Source organism: Equus przewalskii, chromosome X, assembly GCF_037783145.1.
Source record: "Equus przewalskii isolate Varuska chromosome X, EquPr2, whole genome shotgun sequence".
NCBI lineage: Eukaryota > Metazoa > Chordata > Mammalia > Perissodactyla > Equidae > Equus > Equus przewalskii.
This window is the reverse complement of record NC_091863.1, coordinates 16,742,156-16,764,608: the sequence shown is the minus strand read 5'-3', so window position 1 is coordinate 16,764,608 and position 22,453 is coordinate 16,742,156. Positions and strand designations below refer to the sequence as shown.

General features: G+C 37.0%; 1 protein-coding gene and 1 long non-coding RNA gene across 11 annotated transcripts in view; one reads left to right on the top strand and one right to left on the bottom strand.

The window, feature by feature from the left end:
• CNKSR2 (connector enhancer of kinase suppressor of Ras 2) overlaps positions 1-22,453 on the bottom strand; it is a 257,543-nt gene that overhangs the window by 31,708 nt on the left and 203,382 nt on the right. For 8 of the 10 annotated variants that reach the window (XM_070603410.1, XM_070603417.1, XM_070603411.1 and 5 more), the window contains 3 exons: positions 20,261-20,328; positions 14,104-14,204; positions 11,182-11,734 (listed from right to left, as the gene is read on the bottom strand). In XM_070603410.1, coding sequence (XP_070459511.1) covers positions 11,182-11,734; positions 14,104-14,204; positions 20,261-20,328 — 722 coding nt within the window. Of the gene's footprint in view, positions 1-4,742; positions 4,815-11,181; positions 11,735-14,103; positions 14,205-20,260; positions 20,329-22,453 lie in introns of all 10 variants that reach the window. The other 2 variants (XM_070603414.1, XM_070603412.1) reach the window with 1 other exon arrangement.
• Positions 1-22,453, top strand: part of LOC139080893 (uncharacterized) — a 45,268-nt gene that overhangs the window by 22,043 nt on the left and 772 nt on the right. Inside the window, exon 2 of the long non-coding RNA XR_011535698.1 lies at positions 21,055-21,218. This is a non-coding gene — a long non-coding RNA (uncharacterized lncRNA). The remainder of the gene's footprint in view (positions 1-21,054; positions 21,219-22,453) is intronic.

Sequence of the window (22,453 nt, the reverse complement as noted above, 5' to 3'; positions counted from 1 at the left end):
AGATGGAAGAAGCCATCAGGTTCAACTGTCCAGCTAGCTCGGGAAGCCCTGACTGGTAGCTGGTTATTCAGCCCCTTCTTAAACACTGAGTAATGGCGAGGCCACTAAAATGACAAGACCAGTTATTCCACTCATGGGCAAGTGCAATCAGCAGAATGTTTTCCTTCATATCAATCTAAACAGCCTCCCTGTACCTTCCCACCTATTATGTCCTCTGGAACTTCAAAGACTATCTTATCTCTTGTCCACATGTCAGCTTTTCAACCACTTGCTCTGTATTTTTATAATCTGCAGTGTCAAGATCCACAATGAGTAGCATTTGTATCAACACAAGAAAAAACTTTTTAACTAGAGCTGTCCAACATGGAATGCCCTGACCTTGGGGACAGTAAGCCCTGAGTCCCTGAAATATTCAAGCAGAATCTCAATAATAATTTATCAAATACATAAAAGCTATTTCTGTATTAAGTGGGAGGGTGAATACTGAAAACTCTTATGGTGAAGTGGCTAATTATTATGCATATTTACATACAGCATGGCACATGTTATATGCCTACTCAGATAAAAAACTACTTATTAAATGAATTCTTTACCTTAATATAAAGCATTTTAAATGGGTTCTATAGTATTTACCAGAGAGAAGCCACTCAGAGTTACAAATACCAAAAACAAGGTGTTACACACTTAAAAAAGCATTCAAAGTTAAGCCTAACTTTTCACTTAATTATTCAACAAGGATATTCAGCACTTGTACAGAATTATTTTTGAAATGGTAAACATCTTTTCTACCTCTAGTGCTGAGGCACAATCCTTCTAATTAGGTTAATAAAAGATCATCATGAGACTTAGAACCCAGGATTCTAAATCAAGAGATGGCTGCCCAGCAACTACACAGGGTGTAAGACGACAACAAAGTACAAAGGGGAGGGTGGAGCTCACTGTCAGAGTTGGCAGAAGGGTTGTATTAAAGCCACACTGATTCCAAGCTGTCCCTCCTCCCTGTTCTTTTTAGAAAAGGCATGAAAACCCCTGTGTGTTGGCATTGTTAAAGAACCAGGGGAAAACAGCAGAGATGCTAGGGGAAAAAAGGTATAAAGTTTGAGTTTAGTGATATCAAACTTATGGGCTATTTTCTCTCACCAAGAATCCTAAAGTGAATGAATGCTTTAAAATATCCATTTCATAAGTTACAGAAGAGACTCTACATTAGGCCAACAACAAAACAACTTAAGGAAAAAATATAGACAAGCAACCAATAAAGTCATGGATAAGAAAATTTGGAGATCATAAATGAATAGATCTTAGGTATTAAGCCAATATACTCTACGGATGACTTATCAAAAGATAAATAGCACAATAAAAATATCAGATTCAAAATCATGAAGACTAGAGACTATAAATGTGGAAGAAAGTGAACAACTGTTTAAAATGCTAAGGTTCAAAGTTCCCTAAAACAGACATTCAAAATACAGCATAATTTTCTGTATTTGACACTCCGCTAATATTAATGTTTTTCTCATAATCAAATTCCACATTAGTTGTATTATAAAATTAGGAAGCATCTTCTCAATCATCAAAGAAACATTAATCTAAAGTCAGTATGTTACATCAGTTTATTTTGTACAATATAATATTATACTGAACATAGATTAACATCTCTTTGATGACTGAGAAGATGCTAATTTTATAGCACAAATCAATGAAGATTTTTAGACATCTGATTTGTGTTAATCAGTACAGTTGAGTAACCGGAATGCATTTTCCCCAACCATAATGTTAGAGGAATGAGCCAAATCAGAAATAGCTCTAAAAGTGATCTCATCTGATTTTAACCAGTTTTATAAATTCTGCATAAGTGATAAGTACCGTGAAATGAACAGAGAGTATCTTGTGCCAGCTCTCAAAAAATCATTTTTATATTATAAATTGGTTACTAGGGAAAATTATTAGCACAAGGTAACAAAGACGCTGCATACTTTGAATTATTTGCTCTGTTCCATGTTATCAAAAGACAGTTCTTATCTCTCAAAGATAATTTACAAATTTTTGTTGTAAGTAGACTTATGGAAGGGGTAGATAAATTTTTAACATAGTACCTGGCATGTAGTAAATAAATAAAAAATGTCTGTTGAATGAATGAATGAATGAGTGAATAAATACACACTTAGAGCTAATTGGATTATAAATCGATACAGCAAACCAAAAAGTACAATATGGAGGTTTAGTTTACATTGTGTAGGCTAAATCTAGATTTTGAGATGTTAGGGAATCCATGACTAATAATGTTAAAGAATTTGTAGCTTTGAAATGAATCAATGAGTTTAATAACTGTCACTCTTTATTTTCAAGTATTCTAGAATTTCTGTGAAATAACCCAGAAAGTTGATTTCATGGCACATTTTATGTTTGTAACAGAAACAAATATATATGAAACTGTCGTATTACATTCCTGAGACAAGAACTTTTCAGAGGTTCTCAAGTATGATGTTTAAATATTAAAATATGTTTTGACGAACTGCTGCTTTTGCACTTAAAATATAAAGTAATGGGCACTTTTTCCTTAACGGATGACTACCCAAAATTTCAGAGTGTAATAGATTGAGCTATTAAGACCAAATATTAGGGCTAAGATGTGCCCATGGCTAAACATAAGAAAGTCTGAGGCCAGGAATGGAACTAGTGAGAACACTGGAAAAAATAAGTAAGAGAGATGGTTAATAGAAGGTTTAGTGTTTTATAACTTGAAGCCAAAAGCCACAAGTAAACTCTGACCACCAGACTCTGATTCTGAAGCCCATCTTTGAATTCTGCATTCTGGCTTTTGAAGGCTAAACTTGCTATGTTTTTTAGCTAGCTAGCTCTGGCTTAGCTGTTTTCATCACAGAGATTTGGGATAAGCTGACATTGGAAGACCTTCATAAAGAAGGCTGGGTAAAAGTCATATGGCACCAAGGCATTAGGCAGGTAGGCAAGAAGCTTCTGATACACGAATATGGGTGTATGTGTGGGGTGTAAGTGTGTATGTACAGCCACTGTCATTTCTTTCTTCTCACATCTCTCCTTCCACCATTTTTGAAAAGGCCAACTGGGATTGGGGCTGGGTTCTGAGGTGGTGTGTAAGTTATCTCACAAGACTCTTGCTTGTAGTATTAAACTAAGGTCACATCAAAAAAATTTCAGAGGAAAAACTAACTGAAAACCAACTAAACCATACTTCACCTCCTACTCACAGTGAGTTATAGGCAAAAGATATATGAAGAAAACAAATGCATACAAGAATTAAATTTTAGAACCTTAACTTTTAACAGAAGTTACCTCTGGAGAATAAGATGGCCAGAGGGTTGTTTTCGACTTTCATCATTGTTTTATTTACATATTTGTTTAAAATTTATTTGGCAATAAGCAAGTTATTACTTTTCAATTAAACAATGAAAGAAAAACATGTAGGGAAATTTTAAAACTTTCAAGGTATGTTTTATGGTGCAATCCCATTATGTCTTAACTTACCATGTTCCTATATTTGGTAACTATAGGAGGTAGATTTCATACGTAGAAGGAAAAAAATGAGGCATTTGAGATCTTCGGCTTTCTCTGGCAAGGGTGACCAAGGTAAAAGGAGACTGAACTTAGGATAGGTTCTCATAAAATAAGCTAGAAAGTACTCCACTGAGAAACTGACATTACACTATGAATGATCTGAAGAAAAGTGGTTTGCTTTTTTGACGTGTGAAAATAGTATCAAGTAACAGTATGGCTAAACCTAATCATCTTTCTTGGTAAAACAAATTGTAAATCATAACTTGTCTTACCTATACTAGTGAGGGGCTGTCATCCTTTTATATGAGCTTTAATTCTTATCTGTTCACATCTTCTACTGTGTGACTCTGTAGCATCTAGAATCCCTTCTTTTGCCATTTAAATCTGGTTTCATTACTTATTAACACTAAGTTATTTTTCCTGGCTGATGCAGGGCTACTGGTTATTCGCTAAAGTACAAGTTGCCATTTCAACATGTTTTACAAATGAATCAGGATGAAACTAGGTGATAGGTGACTTCCAAGCAAGACCTGGGGCTGTGAACCAAGCAGTGGTAGTGACTTGAGTCAGCCTTCCTTCCAGAGGCAGCAGATTTTGGTAGGAAAAACAACTGCTTAGGGGTCCTGGAAAATCTGGTTTCTAACAATGAACGGTTATCTCTCATGTCATATTCTTGTGGCCTTCACCTTTGAAATGAGAGTAAAGCAGGAAGAGAATGGTTTCAACAATACAGAAGGTGACTACAAATGAGTCATAATACAAAGAGCAGTAATTCCAGTCATTATAGCAACCCAGCTTTGTGGTGCCCAGCATGAAGAGGGTATGCTGAACACATGCAGTCCTGTCCTTCCCTTTACAAAATACCCAAAATATTTTGATTCCTGTTTAAAGTCACACAATGGATAAGACAAAAACTTTAGCTTTAACTATTATGTAATAAAATGGAAAGAACTGGTAACAAAAGGGGTTAGCTATTATTTATTCATTCACTCACTCATTCATTCACTTATTCTTTCATTCATCCAATAGCGCCTGGTTTAGTATGGGCCATACACTGTTTTAGGCACTGGGTGTACAGGAATAAAATCCCTGCTCTTAAGAAACTTACATTCTGGTGGGTGGAGATGGAAAATAAATCAGTGACAATATTTGATATTATACTTATAGTGATAAAGCTGTGAAGAATATAAAACAGAGTAACATACCAGAGGATGAATGGTGGTAGTGGTGGTGGGAGGGGGCATCTGGATCAGACTGGGTTGTCAGGGTAGGACTCTCTGAGGGGAAAATATTTGAACTGAGACCTGAATGGCAAGTTCTATAAATATATACTTCAGTAAATATATAAGGTTATTACTATTTGGAATACAAGGTTTCTTTTAAGTTTCCAAATGTCCAAAGTCAAAAAGGAAAGGAACAGTGAGTGATAAGAATGTGAAATGAGGGACATTTCCATTTTAGCTTCTAGAACATGGCTAATACATTATGTTGAAATATACAACATTGTTGATATTTCATCATTTTGACCTACAAAAAACAGCAATTCACATGGTCTACTCAGCTGGAACTGAACAAAGATAGGTCACGGAGTCAGGTAAATGTTATTTAGTGAGGTTTGCCAGGAGTAATTCACTATTTAAGTATGGTAATTGCCCTCTTTGCCTAAATCCAAATCTACATAAATTACATAATTATAAAACATTTATTGGACAGACTTACGGTGAGTCAGATATGGAAACTAAGTACTTTCTGGCATTTACCTCATTTGATCCTCATACAACCTCAAAAGGTAGGTAGTGTTATCACAGGATTTAACAATGAAGACACTGAGGTATAGAGGTATTAAATAACTTGATCAATAATATCACTTGAAAGCGGCAGAGTGACAAAGCAAGGATTTGAACTGAGGAATGTCTCCAGAGACTGTATTCTAAGCTCCAATCACATAGTGTTTATAGGAAAACATGCTTATTCATTTCAAAAGTTGACAATAATTATATCTAACTTACTATATTTTCAGGGTTACATAATATTTATCCCCTTTTAGATATCTAACATTTCGTTAGTGCCAAGACTTTTAAATGATGTGATGTGATCTGGCGTATGTGCATGCGTATATATATTAAAAGAGTGAAACATGCTTGAACAAATATATTTGAAAGCATAACATACGTAACAGCAGAGGTTCACGTAGATAGTAATGACAAGCAGTTTGGTACATTTCTTTTATGATCTTAAAATCAAGGTTGGTCTAAACAATTCCCAATGATTCCATTTCCCTTACCATTTAGGCATGGGCATGGGATGCAACCTTGGCCAATGAAATCTCGGGGTAAGTCTGCTGGAGGGATCCAGGAAAAGTTTTCCTTGATCTTACGAAAAGGACTAAAGATAGGGCCTGGTCTTTGGCTCTTTGGATGCTGTCTTATAAGAAGTGCTGCTTGGAGCTGTTGGCATTTAGAGTAGTTAACCGAAGTCCTGATACTGCAAAACCATGAAATTCACTCCAGAACAACCCCACCTCTGAACGTCCTGTAAATTAAGATAATAACTTTTCCTCATTGTTGAAGCAAAACCTCCCCCAAAACCCAAAAACTCAAAATGAGAGAGGTCTGATTAAAAGTCCAACCTATAACCAGTATCAGAATTACAGCTAAACTCTATATCTAATCTTCAGTATTTTATGTTTTCCTGTCTTTCTTCAAAATTAGACAATATGATATTGAGAATATTTGTTTACTACTTTCTAGAGTTTTCTGTGGTCTTTCTTTATATATGACTTGTTACATAACCAGCCAAGAATGGTGTCCTTAAATGTCACAAAAGTGACATATTTAAGGTTCTGTTATTACTTCTTTGACTTTAACGCATGTCTTTTTATTTATACTGCTTATATATCTTTTCCATCTATTCCCTTTAGACTTGAACTATAATTTAAGATATTACTGATGATTATGCTCCCCCAAATTCTTTGTGTTTGTGCATAATTTATTTGACAATAAATAAAAGAGTAAAAAGTGCTGCAAGATTTTTTAAAAAATTTTCATCTTTTCCCTTTTTTTCCTTGAACACAATTTCATATTCTGGGAATAACTTCTCCTTGCCCACACACTTCCTACCTGAATATTCTTAAAAATAAAATTCATGGCTTTTAGAAACTCTTCAGGAAATTACTCTAGGATCCTTAAAATGATTGAAGAGGATTAATCTATCTTCTTCTGCACTATAATGGTAGTCATTACCTAGCCTCTCTGCCTAGATAATTTAAGATATTAGGCCACTGAGCTGCATATTTTGTGCAGCTCCTAAGTTACCAATGGTGTGCAAAGGATGTTAGAGTCTAAAAAATAACTTTAAAATATATTTCTCAGCAGATCTCATTTTGAAAGCATCAATAAATATCTCAGCCAGATAACCTGATGTGTACTGCTACAAGCTAACAGATTTTATCCACCTCTCCCCACCAAAAAAATCCCTAGGTTTTGCTTTAGATTTCTAAGACCAAGCTGATAAATGTGTAAATTAAGTGAGATTACTGGTAGGCTATCTCCAAGACAATGAAATAGAGACATTATAACTTCACTGAGTACAGGGAGGCACCAAGAATGTCTGGTTAGTAAAGAGTACTCACATAACTGCCAGGAGGGAAATCAGCAGGATTAAGGAAAGATGCTTTCAAAAACCTCATCTAAATTGCCTAGTATGGCAAAGGAAAGAGAGCTATTTCAAGCAGAGTTCAAGCTGAATTAATCAAAACAGTATTTTAGTCTTATGGCAGATGATTTCTGAATGAAGTGTATCTTTATATTTTGTCCTACACTTTAATGATTTATACCTCCTTGAAAGTTGCATAGGCTGACATAATTTATAAATTAATTTAACTGAGGTATTAGAAGGCCCACACCTCAGTAAGCTTCAAAACTGCTAATTGGGATAATAGGAAATTACTTGTCTTTTCCTAAATGCCAGTGAAGTAGGTCAGGATAATTAGCATGCAAGCTGACTTTTCAGTCAAAGGAAAACAAGACGGGTCTCATCTGTGTACTTTTAGTACCATCCATTTTAGAATAAAATGAGTTCAGCCTGAGAAAAATCACAGTATGACTCAGTTAAATAACTGAACCTCAAAATAAGACAAAAGGTAGTTCAACCATGAGAACACAGATCGAAGTCTGTTCTCAAGAAGGCCACATTTATACCTCATAAGCAGGGCCAAATTCCTCTCCTATAAGGAAAATGAAAAAACATCTAGGTCAAGGATTTAGGTACATTTTGCTTCTTAGATTGCTTCGTAAACTCATAAGCACTATATAATATATAAATTGTATAAAGTTAAGGTAAATATAAATGATAAGAAAGAGGTTTGGTTGATGACATAATTCTTCACCTTGAAGCAGAAGATAGGCTGTATCTTTATATCCTCTTCTATTACTCCTTCTGCCCACTCGCCTGACACTTCCTATTTTTAATTTCTTGGCAAATTGAGAAAAATGTTTAGAGCTAGAGACATGAAACTTATTTCCTCTGCTGGTCTGTACTTGATCAGTACCAATTCACTTTAGTAGGTCAAGCCAAGTGCTGACCTTGAACAGGACAGTTAGTAACACACGGCTGTTGGATTTTGATTCTAACGAGCACGGATGCCTGCTGACCCCTGTGGCAGCATCGTGAGCGCTCCGTACTGGTGGGTGTGCTATAAGTCTGAGGCTGATAGGATGGCCACAGCTTCTCTCCCACGTATAATTTTTGCTCTGCTGACATAACACCAAGCAGCTTGATTTGAATAAGCAGCCTGGAATACTTATTCTTAATGGCCAACCCAGGGGAGTCATGAACATGATACCCCTTAAGTAGACCTTAAAGATTCTTTTAAAAACACTGATTTTAGAGCTGATGATTCCCAAATGAAGTGTTCATCCATCAAATTGCACACTCCTAAATATTAGAAATAATAATGCAGAAAAACCCTTATTAGGAAGGTAAACACACATTCCATTAAATAAGAAGCATCTTCTAGGCAAGAATGAAATGCACTGCTCTGTTGAGAACAGTTTGAGGACACTGAGACATCAAGCGGCAAGATTTACGGGAAGATATCCAGAAAGAAATGGGGTCCTGATAGAGCATGGCCACCTTCAGTGAAGAAGATCCGACTGAAATAGCATGAACTGCCCCACAACATTGAACTGTAAAGACAAAATGGGCAATACCAAATTTACTGATATACTTTCCAGGGCTGTTCTGCCTTATTACAATTATTCCACAAAGAGAGAACCCACTGAAAAAGATAGAAGGTACCGAATAGCTGCCCACCTGACTCATTTGGGAACCTGAAGAAAAGACCCACCGACTTAGGAGTGCATCTGTATGGCTAAAAATAAATCCAGTCCACAAAACAGCAAAAAAGAGATGCTAGAAGAAAAAAGAATCATAAGCTGTCTAACTAGAGATGCTCTGGTGCTACTGGAACCTGCAGGAAGGGTGAGCAGTGCCCAGGTTTTCCTCCCAGGTGCCAGGATATGCTGTCTCCTTTCTAGTCCTCCCTTACACAAGGACCAGGAGGAACTGCTAAGTATCTGGCTTAACTGGAAAAAACCCCAGCACCGATCACTTCTACCTGTGGCAATGATGGAATATTTTCTGAATAGAAGCCTCTACTTCAGAGGGCTGTGCCTAATTTCAACACAATTTATTTTAAAATGGCAGCAATGGAGTATTTTCCCCACTATGTTTGCAGAATACTGAACAAACCTCACGTACTTAGTTATAGCAATTGTGGAGCACCTGGATGACAGTCAAAATGAAGTTTCTAACTCATCTTTAGTTAAATCTTAGCAAATAATTTATTAATTTTAGTAGTCATCATCATATTAAAAATGTATTATCAGGCTTGCCAGAACTACAGAGGCCTGACATGGCTCCTAGATATTTCTTCCATAAAACTCTTCCACAATCTCTAATAACTGTGAGTGGTGGGAGGGCTTAGCAGGTAAGATGGTAATTACCTTTCCCGCACCAAGAGTATACCTTTTATAATGCTCCTCATGGAGATTATGGCTAAAATATACTTCACATTAAAACTTCTTTAACATATGAATTTTATTATAAGCAACTCATTTTGATGGTAGGAGATAGAATTTTTTTTTCTATTTTCTCTCTTTATTTCTTTTTGCTTTGTTTCTCGTTTTTGCTGAGGAAGAGTCACCTGAGCTAACATCCACTGCCAATCTTCCTCTTTTTTCTATGTGAGCCACCACCATAGCATGGCCACTAACAGACAAGAGGTGTAGGTCTGTGCCCGGGAACTGAACCTGGGCCACCGAAGCAGAGCATGCTGAATTTAACCACTAGGGAACCAGGGCTGGCCCAGAAGATATAATTTAACTCCTATTAAATAATGCAATGAAGATCCATACCATAAAAGGAGGTCTACTGTATTTTCTTGTTAATAATCTCCAAAGTGACCCCCATTTTAAATGAGCCAAGTTTGACATTGACACGAGGCTCCAGACCTGCTGGTAACCCATGAGCTTTGAGTTGTTTCTCCAGTGGGGATGAAGAACTTACACTAACAAGTCCTGTAATCAAAGTCTCCTATACAAAACGGGCTGAAGGATACAGTCTGTTTGTGTCCTTTAAAAAGAGAAGTTTAATGCCCTAGTGGAACCAAACCAGTAAGTGTGGTTTCATCAACACTAGCTCCGGTCGTCTGCACTAACTGGCCCTGACTTCAACATGAATAAAGAGACACAAACAGTTTTACACTATTTCTTCTATACTATTTTTTTTTTGGGTATTTTACATTCAGGATTTATAGCCAACCTAGATTTTCCTTCTAAGTAAAATAACTGAGTTACAGCCTTCCCTTAAACTAGCTTGGGTTTCTGGACTGGTGTATCACATTAGTTATAAACAGATGCTTGGTATGGCATGTTGGATAAAGAACTTGATAACCAGTAAACATATTCTTAATGACAACAAGACAGAGGGCTACTTAACTGACTTGTCTCTCTTAAGAGTTAATTCACATAAACTGAGTTTTGCAATCAACATACATACCAAGAAAGTAAATAGATGCTTTTGGCAAACTGGTTTCTAGAAACAAATATGGCTATTTGGAGTTGATAGAAATGTTATGTGAAATTTCTTCTTGGAAAAACTCTTGGATTTTTCCTTTAAATCTTCTAACAGTGAAAAGGGAAGTTGTGTATGTCTGTGTATTCACTTATTCAATTAAGGATCTGCTAACACCCTGCTTGAAGCATTTATAGTTTCTTAACGCAAACTCAGAGGGCAATGACTGTGGACCAAAGGGATGATGCATGCAAGTGAGAAGAAAGTGGATAAGAGGAGGAAGAAAAAGAAACGAATATCATTAACCTTGAAAGGCAAATGGGTAATTGGAGAAAAACAAATTATTTACTCTAGCTGGGAGTGTCCTGGGATAGAGGCTTCATTACTCAACTTTTTTTCCCCCAAGTTACTCAAGTTCTGAAAGTAGGACACCAAGGGATACCTAACTTCCTATGCAGCAACACCATTATTTTAAGAAAAAAGGGAAACAAAATTCTATTTTCTTAAAATAAGTTTGAAAAGGTCAGGACTCTGTGTACACAGGCTAAGAATCTCCATCAACATACTTACTTTTGTCTCCTATGTTTTCCCCTGTTGCCTCCCCTTCCTCCTCCTCCTCCTCCTCCTCCTCCTCTTCCTCCACCTCTGTGGGCTGCACGTCATCCTGCGGGTCACAGGCACTAACCGGCGCATTCAGACAGCAATGGTTGAACCCGCTATCTCGAGGCAGAGTAAAACTTCGAGGCTTGCCTCCATTTCCATTTAACACTTGCATCCTCTCGCTCTCGGCTAAGGGGTACGGCCCATAATGATCCTGTAGGTGGCACTTCTGAGTTGGAAGGGTGGACTGCCGCCTATGCTCTGGGGAGATAGCCACGGAGTCAGAGAAGACAGAATCCTCCAGGGGCAGAGTCTGAAGATAGTGTAATCCTGAGCTTGTCAGGGGCGTCTCAATCAAATCCTGCCAGGAGCGGCGCTGACTGGCTGTCTTGCGAATGGGGGACACCACACTGCTCCCAGTCACTTCCTGGCGAAATTCCTCATGGGAGGACTGCGACTGAGAGGTCTCTGTGGAGGAGAGCCGGCTGTGTTTTGCTTCCACATAAGGACTGGCACAACTCATCTGTGGAAAAGAGCCTCTGATCAGTCTCCACAGAAATAACAGGCCACTTCTATGACCAAGGAACACATTCGATTCCTACCAGGTAACATTTACTAGTCGAGTTAATGACTAGTAAAGTTTTCAGACATCTCAAAGTTAGGCCCCAGCAGACATTTTAAGAGACTGAGACGTGGATGTATTGAAATGCAGCTATACTGGGTTCTTATGAAAAATCTGACACATTAATGCAAAATTATGCAACAATGGAAGTATAAGAAAACATGAGTGCTTATATAAGAAATACTCAGCAACTAAAAGAAAATCTAAAGTTTCAAAATCATTTTAAATTCTGAAGAATTTCTGCCAAATTCATATTTCCAGATTTTATGAAGTTTGGGGATGAGAGCAAGGAGAGAGGCTTTTGGATATGTAAACCAGGTATCTAAAATCAGACAGAACCTTTCCTCTTGTTCATTGGGGAATGTCTGCTCCTATGGGTGCCACGGAAAAGCTTTCTTATGGTCTTGTCGATTCTGTGGCACTTTCTAGAGAGTGAAAAATACAGGCAGGATGAGATTATACCCTGATGGGGATTAGCATTTCCCTTGAGCATAGGTACTTCAGGGAACATAACACAAAAGAAAAATGGAATATTTTTATCCATGGAGTTTAAAGTTTGAGAATATATGTTACAGTACAAAGCACAACCAAGAAAAAGGATTGGCATCAAGTGAATGCTGCAAAAGACTTGCAGGCACCCCTACTGGGACAAGCCTTCCGCTAGCTCTATGGGCTAAGAGACCAGCCCGGGCCCCTTTCTGGCAGGAAGAGCCAGAGTTGTTAAACGGGATCATCGCAGACAGGGCTGAGCCTGTGGCCAGGACAAGCCTGGCTGAGGTGAAAGTGCACGCTGCCCCTCTGGGTAAAGGAGGAGAAGTTCGTGGTATCTTCTGTGGGCAGTTTATCTTCCCACATGTTAATAACAAAGTGAATAGGTTCCTTCTTGAAATTCAAAAGTTGCTCTGATTAAAGAGCTGTTTGATGAAGTTGCAGTTTCCCTTTCTTCCTCTTTCATAAATATTTTAAAGGAATTATTCAGACGCTGATGTTTTAGGGAAAATATGATATAAACTATATCTTGTCATTGACTTAATTATTTCATTTCTATAGCTCATTCTTGCATTCTGTTGTACTTGGTAAACTGCAGCATTTACTAAAGAAATGTGCATACAGATAAGAACAATTCTACATTTTTCCCACTTTTCTCCTGTTCTCCTTAGGTAAGAGACATTGTCATCAAACCTTTCTATTAAAAACATGGCTTCCTTTTCAGTTATTAGTCAAAAGTGCCCATTCATTTATTTCAGAAATATTTGTTAAGCACTTAATAAAAAAGTACCAGTGCTGTGCTAGGCCATGGGGATGTTGTAGATAAACAGAACAGGATCTCTGTTCTCAAAAAGTTCACAGTCCAGTGCAGTAAGCTGTTTGCAGTCCCAAATATTCTGATTTAATATGTCTGGATGGGGCCTGAGCATCTGCATTTCTAAAATGTTCCAGAGGTTGATTCCTGTGCACAGCCAAGGTTGAGAAGTGACCTAGAATTATATCAACATCTTGCACAACACCTTTCTTATTAAAAATCCTCTGGAGTAATACGAAGGTGGAATCAGGTTGGTTTCCATTTCCTATGTGGAAGACTCAGTCCCAAGACAGGCAGAACTGACTCTTCCGGTACGGTGACCATGCAATGTATTATCTAAACTGAGACACTGCTGAGACAGTCTTGGTAATTCTGATAAGAAACGGGCATAAAGTGGGATGATCCCAAGCACACCGGGACAGTTGTTTACCCTATTAAAAGATCAAAGTACAATCTACACACAGACTAATTCACACAGGTTTAAGTAGTCTGGAGCACCATATAAACATATATATTAAACCAGACGCCATGGCTGTCTAAAAAGTTACATGCCAAAACATGTTCAATACAGACATAATATTAATTTTTATGAGTTGCTTCTAGGGGACATAGGAATGAACTTTATTACTGGGGAATAGATAAGGTCAATTTATGTAACTTTTTCTAAGAAAACATTTCTGTTGCTGATATTTCCATGAAGCCTACTTTGACACACACAGTATTTCTTAATGAAACTGGTCAGATATTTATTATGCTTGGAATCTGTATGACTGTTTCTCCTGATTAAATATTCTTTGTATACTTAAAATTTTTCCCTTATTGCTTTTAGACTCCCTATTTTCTTTCCCCCTTAGAAACCTGAGGTCTAACATGCAATTAACCATATAATTTTTTTTTAAGACACAAAGGGATGTTTCAGGTCAAAGAATCTAATGCTATATTAAGTACATTCCTGTTGGCAACTTACAGAGGGAGGCCGCGGGTATGTATCATAGGGGGGTGGAGGGCTGTCCTGTTTAGGTGTTGATGGAGTATCTGCTTCTTCCTTGTCACTCTCACTCCAGTAATCTGAAAATTCACACACATGGATACATCAACATTCTACTGAATGTTTCTAGCTATATTTTCAGAAATACACGCTACCAGCTAACAAACGGAAATTTAAATTCCACTCCTATACCCTGCTCCCCAGCACCCCCTATCCCAGGCCCACCAATTTTTATTTTCAGCTGGGTTTTGAGGAGGAAGGAAGAGTACAATCACCTAATTCCAACCTCCTTTTAAAGCAAACAATTACACATAGATGCAATTTTAAGGAGTTAATAAAAAGACACTGCATAAGCCAAATCAGGTTAGGGTGTTTGAGATTCCAGATCAAATTATTCTGAAGCTTCAGTTCATGAATGATGTCACAAGATGCTTCTTAAAGGTGTATCATTTTATCCTAAAGATGAACACTCAGAGAAAAGCAATACATACATTGCTATAGATCTCTACAGATTAAACAGCTCCAAAAATAATGTTCTCAATTCTCTTCTCTGGCTTCAATTCACTAGTTATCTAACAATCACCGTTTCCAGAGTCATGCTGACATGAATCTCTATAACACCATACTCCCACCTCTACTTGGAAACACATGGCAAACTCTGATTCGTGCCAAATGCAAAAGGGCAAATCTGCTGATGTGGGCTGCAAGTTCCAAACTTCTAGAACTACTTAAAGGGTAGAAAATGTAAGCCACTAGACAAAGTGACTTGGCAGACCTCAGGCAAGAGGGAAGGGGAAAAACTCTGAGATACGTTAGTTGAGTAAATAAAAGACAGCACAAAGGCCAATAATCAGAATCTGTTCCACTAATATCTCAACCACTCTGTAACTGCTGGGTTAATTCTTTAGGTGATTCACAAAGAAAACCCTAGAAGTACTACCCATATGAATTTTAGATGATAAAAGGAGAGAAAAGGAATTAAAACAAAAGGTTCCTTATTCTTATGAAAATCTAAATCATAAAAGAACCATCAGAAGGCTTAACTAATATTCAGATTTAGGTGAAAAATCACAGCACATATTTTTACAGGAACCCCTCTCCACCCAGGAATTCCCATATTGTAATATTTTTATATGTTTTCTTTGTGTGCTGACTAACATTAATAAGTACAGCTAACATTTATTGAGTACTTACTATATGCCAAATAGAAAGTAGTAGAGCTGGGACTTGAACTAAGAAATTGCCTTGCTCCAAACCTCAGAGGGCTAAGTCACTGGGACTCTTTTGTAGGACACAGTGGGAGAGTTTAACGTGATACATAGTCATGATCCTTTAAGTTCCCCTCCTCCTGCAGCTCTATAACTGGCTTTTGTGAATAGAAATTCTTTAGCAATGGAGATTTTTATGTTCAGGCCTCAAAATACAAGGACTCTGAAAATTCTATTCCTACTTTAATTAACCCCTTTGAGTAAAAGATAAGCAAAGACTAGTTAATTTAAACTGATGTCTGGTTTTTACATTGGATCATGCTGGTGATGGCCAGTATACTAAGTCTCCCCTTAAATATGAACTGATGTACTTGTCCTGAGATGGACCTAGCAAACACTGATGTGAAAAGCATGAACTATATATACTCAGGCAGATGTAGCTCACTTCTTGGCTGTATCACTTACCAGTTCTGTGCTCTTGTGATGGTTACTTAACCTCTCTGAGTCTGTTTCGTCATCTGTAAAAGGGGGCTAATAATAACCACCTTTCAGAGTTGTGTGTATGGGAGGGACTAAATAAAGTAACAGATATTCAAGAGCCTTCCACCTTGAAAACACTCAGTAAATTTTAGGACCCCTGATCTTCTTGGGTAGATTTGTAGGCATGCCAGGACAGTCTGACCCAGATTACACAGGAGATAAATGCCTGGTGTTCATCTTCTTAGACATTACGTTTTATCTTACAGCAAGTTCTAGCAATGAGCTCTAGGGTCTGGGTTGGGTAGTTTTGTGGGAGGTTCAAATAGTACTGGGAAGTCACTGCTGGAGGTGAAGGGACTGGGCATCCCCATCCCGCCCCCAAGGAGTGGGCTTGCCAAGATAACTCTGCTCTTATCCTTCCCACTATTTCCAGAAACTAGCACCTGCCCTGAGTTTCTCCTTGATGTTTGCACTGATACCTTAGGGTCTCAAGGAGTTACCACCTCAAGTGGTCCTTATCAGCACACTGAGGAGAGATCTTGACAGCTATCATTGCAAGTGATAGATTTAGAAGACTCTCTCTCCATTATTCCTCCACCAGGTAAATTAGGAAGGATTCGAATCCACTATTTGATGTAATTCTTGGTTTACTAAAAAGTGCCATCAATCTAAACTTTTCTTGAGTTGCCTAATAAGCGACTGAAATACCACTTTGCAAATTAAATTCATTTCTCACACTAAGCTGTGTGTCTTTGAGAGAGCAATGCCAGAGAACAGGCTACAGAGAAAATTTAGTCAGGCTTTCTGGGTTTGTGTGGAAAATTACAGGCACACTTGCTTAGAGGCTGAAACTAGTCTGACTTTCATTCTAAGAGCAAATTAATTTATTTTCCTTAGCTCTCTATTTAGTACAAAATAAATGGATACTTCTAATGTCTCTTGCAGTGATATTCAATTTTATAAATAACTAATCATGAATAAACAGTGCCATCACTAGACGAAGAAAATTGCCACTTCTCATGTTGATACAAAAGAATAATTTGAAAAAAGATCGACTTTTTCATCTAGAACTATCAAAGAAATACAATACATTTCATTCATTTTTCTGTATTAAAGCTTTACAAAGATCTTATATGTAACTGAAAATAATGTGTCATGAATGTCTGAGTTGAAGCTGGAAAAATACAGAAAAACGATTAGCAATTAGCCAAATTATGATCTTAGCAGAATTTAGTATAATCCTGTTTTCTCTAAGTACAACAACAAATAATGACAGAGAACCCAACATCCTTTACATTTCTGTAGTTAAAGACAACAATTCACCAAACTTTTATTTAAGTTAATTAAAGAGTCACTTCCAAGCTGCTGGGTTTTTTAATAGAAACAGTGTTTGGAAGTTATTCCTTTCCATCTTTGTGAAATATCCTCAATCCTCAAAGAGCTATATTTTGTATGAAGTTTAACTTCACTACTGAGAATGGTACTCAGGAGATGTCAAATAACTCTATAAAAGTGTGGAGTAGACACACGCATTCAGCAGTTTTCTACATAGAATGCCGTGAGACCTAACCATGCAGAAGGCCAGAAGTCTAATATGTTTCTGTCCTATGTTAATGTGCCTGAGGAATGTACACTCTGTGTGGAAATCCAAATTATTTCAGAGATTCTGGTTGCATTGCATTAGCAAGAGAGACTTGAATTATAACTATTAGCTTCAGCCTATGATTGTGTACCACATTCTACAAGGCGCTAAAATATATACTCACATGACAGACAGGCAGCATGAATCCATGGAATGAATACTTTTTGGAACCTGTATATGTAGTATAACTTACCACTTCTTTCATTCATAATGAAATTTGGTTATATAACCCAAGTACAAAGGAAATTCGCTAAAATCAAGACCATGCCCAGCTTCAAAGTAATGCCAAGTAATAAAATATAGAAGTTAACCCTGAAAATCTAAGCTTTCTTATTCACACAAATTGACTTTTTTTCAAAGACTCATTTTTCTATCAGTACATTGCCCACAGTTCTAATTCTTGCATCTTAAAAAATCAGAAACAAATCTATATGCACCTTCAGAGAAATTTTATGCTCTTTAAAGAAATTTGAAAAGGCAGGCTGGTATTTTTTTTAGTACTCTTACCACAATTTTAGGCCTGTAAATTAAGTTGAAGCATGAAGGTGGGGTATAAACTTTTAACAATGAAGAAATGTGGCTTAATAACTGGCCTGACACTTCACAGTCCTGGCTGGGGTTTGCCTATGCATACTGATTTGATGGAGATGGCTTCCACTTTATTTGCCGAAGCATCCATGCTGCCTCCACTCCCAGGAATGTTTTATTTTGCTACTTCCTTGACTCCATCCTTCTTATCCCTTCAAGAATCAGTTCAGATAACAGAAGCAACATTAAAACCTTTCCCCACACCCCTCCTGGAAGGAATCTCTCCAGCCTTATTCCCATGGAACTTGATTTGTACTTTCGTACATTTCACTTTCTGTGTTGTACTAAGATATCTTTTCTACCAGAATTCAGTGCAATTTCAGGCAGGATGGGTACCTATTTCACCTTAACACAATTAGAGTGCTAGTTGAAGGCCTTACACAGAAACAGTTAATATTGAATAAAATATCTTTTCTCCCCCTTCACTGCTGACTTTACATCAGGCTCACTGATCACTTTCTTCAGCAAATATTTCTTCATTAGTCCTGCCTCGTTCTCAGGTTTCTTTTTTTTTTAAAAAATTTTGCATCCACTTAGCAGATTTTTTTTAATCAGTTGCATGTTGTGCAAAAATTAGTACTGATTTACTTTACGTTGCCCTTTAATTTTTCTTAAGTAATTTCAAGTGTGTATTTTTGAGATCTCCAATAAGATGATAAATTTGCATCAGCAGGAACGATGTTTTGCTATTTCTTTGAAATCTTCCTGCCCTATCTCTTCACCTTGCACCATTCCACCCACCCCTACTGCCTCAGGCCATGGCTCTAAACCAGGGGTTGGTAAACTATGGCCTGCAGGCCAATGAGGCACTCTGCCTGTTTTTATAAGGCTGGTGGGGACCAAGAATGGTTGTTACATTTTTAAATGGTTAAAAAAAAAGCAAAAAAAGGATGTTTTTCACAACACGAAAAATGATATGAAATTCAATCCCAGTGTCCATAAATAAAGCTTGATTGGAGCACAGCCATGCCCCTTCATGTGTCTACGGCTGCTTTGCTGCTGCAACAGCAGACTTGAGTAGTTGGGACAGGAAACTTATGGCTTGCAAAGCCTAAAATATTTACTATTTGGCACTTCACAGAAAGTTTGCTGACCCCTGCCCTAAATATTTGCTAACAGATTGGTCTTAGGATCTGGTCATCTTCTTTAGATCTCTCTACCTTTTAGTTTTTAGATGTTTTAAAAAGTTTTCGCTGAGGTTTTACTCCGAGAGGAAACAGAAGGGTATTAGAATCTCCACATCAATAAACAGGATATGCATACTGGAGACACAACTAGAAATAGGTTTGTACGTGTATCAATCTGGAATTCTTTTAACTTTAGGGTGTTTCAAAAATTTTAAAACACTATTTATGCTTCTACGTGATGTACAGCAAATGCTCTTTGGTAAATAAGAAGCCATTTCAGAATGGTGACCATACCTTTCGTTAAGATTTCAATTCTACATCATGACATTGAGTTTCATGAATCTGAGGTCAATACCAAGGCAAGTTCCCTAAGATCACAAGAGTTACACAGTAACAGAACTGAAGAAAATAATTAAATGAAATAATTTATGCAAGAAGGGATCCATCTGAGCTCTTTGCATAAAAGACCACTTAAATGTCAATGAAACCACTAAACAGAAAAAACTACTCACCACCAAGGACCTGGACTTGGGTCAACATATAGGACCAATTACAGGCTTTTCAATTTTTTTTTTTTTTAAAGATTTTATTTTTTCCTTTTTCTCCCCAAAGCCCCTCTGGTACATAGTTGTATACTCTTCATTGTGGGTCCTTCTAGTTGTGGCATGTGGGACGCTGCCTCAGCATGGTCTGATGAGCAGTGCCATGTCCGCGCCCAGGATTCGAACCAACGAAACACTGGGCCGCCTGCAGCGGAGTGCACGAACTTAACCACTCAGCCACGGGGCCAGCCCCGTGGGCTTTTCAATTTTTAAGATTTCTTCCTCCATAGTAAATAGATTGAGAGATACAGCAACAAACAGGAGAGAACTCCAGATTAGCTGCTCCCAAAACTTGAGAGTTTATTCCCTACCTGCTTAATTTACTAAACTTACCTGTAAGATGCTATGGTTTGGATTCAAAGTGCCCAGAATAGTAATAACCACAAACTGACATATGTATTGTCTCTCAAGTGATGGCAGTGAACCACTGCATAGGATAACACCAAGAAAAAAAGTATAACACAATTGTAAAAATAAGTATTCTTTTACCTTGTTCTTGCTTAATCCTTTCTCTCTCTGCATATCCTGCAGTCAGCATATTAATTCTATTAAGCCACCTGCAAAAACAAATATTAAAATCAGTAACAGTGCAACTTAATTTCTTATACTTTATTTCTTAGAAATATTTATTTTAAGATGCATAAAAATTTATGGAATAATCCTACATAAAAAATGTGTTCTCTGCTATCCTTGACACTTAGAGTCTTCAATGAGCTATAATTTGCTGTAGTATACATTGATCCCCCACAAAAGATGCTATTTCAATAGAAAAGTCTTGGGCAAACATGTTAATATCTGTACCATAAAGGGTTTTGAGATGACAAAAGCCTTATTAATTCTGTTGCTCCAAATGTAGAAGCACTCCAAATATTTCTGCTGTTCTGTTTCTTTATAACAAATGCTCCAATAGAGATATTTAAACAACATCAGCTATAACTTGTCCCGATAAGGGAAAAAATTATGGACCTTGACTGTCAAAATAAGTTTTACTATAAAATATTAGTTTTGATGAAGCTCATTTAAGTTTAACGATCCAAGGGGAAATACACCTTGGGAGTACTTTGGAAATTTGTCTCTAAGTACAAGGGTATTCAGGTTTCCAAAGACAAAATAAGCCTATACAATTTTAACCTCTGTTTAGATCCTGAAAATTTGTTTTCACGAACAATAGTAACTTAAAAATAAATCTTAGTTCTTTCCTCTTTTAGTAGGGCTGCTACTGCCAATGTAGGAAACTGCCTGAAGCAAAGCATTGTTTCAATTTCCATCTTTTCTCCCACCAGGTCTCTCCCTGTGCTCATTACTCCAACTGTTAACACTGCATCAGAATATCAAATCATAAAATCTTTAATGTAAACTGACAATTTCCCATTGGTCAATCCTAAGCTATGATCCATTATACTTTCAAAAATGAGAAATTAAGGAAGAATTCACCTTGCAAACTAACGTGAGTAAATTTGGAATCACTAGCATAGTTAACACAGTTAGTTAACTAGTTAACTAACTAGTTAGTTAAGCTAGTTAACACTAGCATAGTTAACATAGTTAACACAAGATTAACTTGTGGAATAATATGATCAAGATATATTTTTAAGAAAAAATTGTATTTGACAACTTTTTCTCCTAAGAGCTTATCTCCCCTGTCAAGTGGAAGATGACATTCTTTGAAGTGACTCATATACTTCATCACTCATGCCAAGCGGTGTTAACTGTGCATCAGATACTCAGAATATCTTGAAAAGAGGGGAAAGTTGTGTCTCTAATAGACAAAATCACATCCATGGAAATTTAAGCTTTAATTTTTAAGAATAAGTTATTTAAAGCCCAACTTTATTTTGACAAAACCTACAATGCAATTATCACCTTAGGTATGTTTGGGAAGTGAAGAAGGGACTGAGTGGAAATGTAATAAAGATTGATCTAATGAATTCGTAGCATGGTATACACACACATGCTCCAGAAAATTATAAACTATAAGTCAAGAAGTCAACTTCATGACAAATAACCTTTTAAAAATGACTCTAATCATTAGTAAAAGGTCAAAATTAAAATGTAGTCTATAGGTCATTTGTAGCGAGAAAGCAACTGAATTTGTACTACAAGGCCAATCTTAGCACTCCTGGGAAAGACTAGCTTGGTGCTTTTTGAGTGAAAATGATGATAATACCACTAGAGGAACATTTATTATTGAATTTTAATCCACTACCTCATATTTACTACTTTTTAACATATCACTGAAATTTCATTTTATCAGAAGTCTAAAGAACAATGAGTTCTTTATAAGAGGAATCAGGAAACTAAAAAGAGGCTTCCTTAATTTTTCAGCTCAACAACATTTATTAAGTGCCTGCTAGATGCTGAACAATGAGCTGTTTTGGGGCTAAAAAAATGAATAAGACATAGTTCCTGCCTTTGAGGAGCTCCAGAATTGCTAAATTTCATAAGACAATTGAAAAATTAAATTACTTTAGGGAAGAAAAAATTCTGTTCATAATAAAACTCTTTAGAAAGTGTGTGGATAAACTCAGGCCACAGCGTATAGCTACAAAAGGCCGAACACTACACAAATGTTAGTGTTGTATTGGATAAACTTGTCTTTAAGGCCTCAGATAGAAGATGCTTACTATACACTTGCTTTAGTTATGATTTGGTATCGATAAACTATTATGAATAGCCCATATA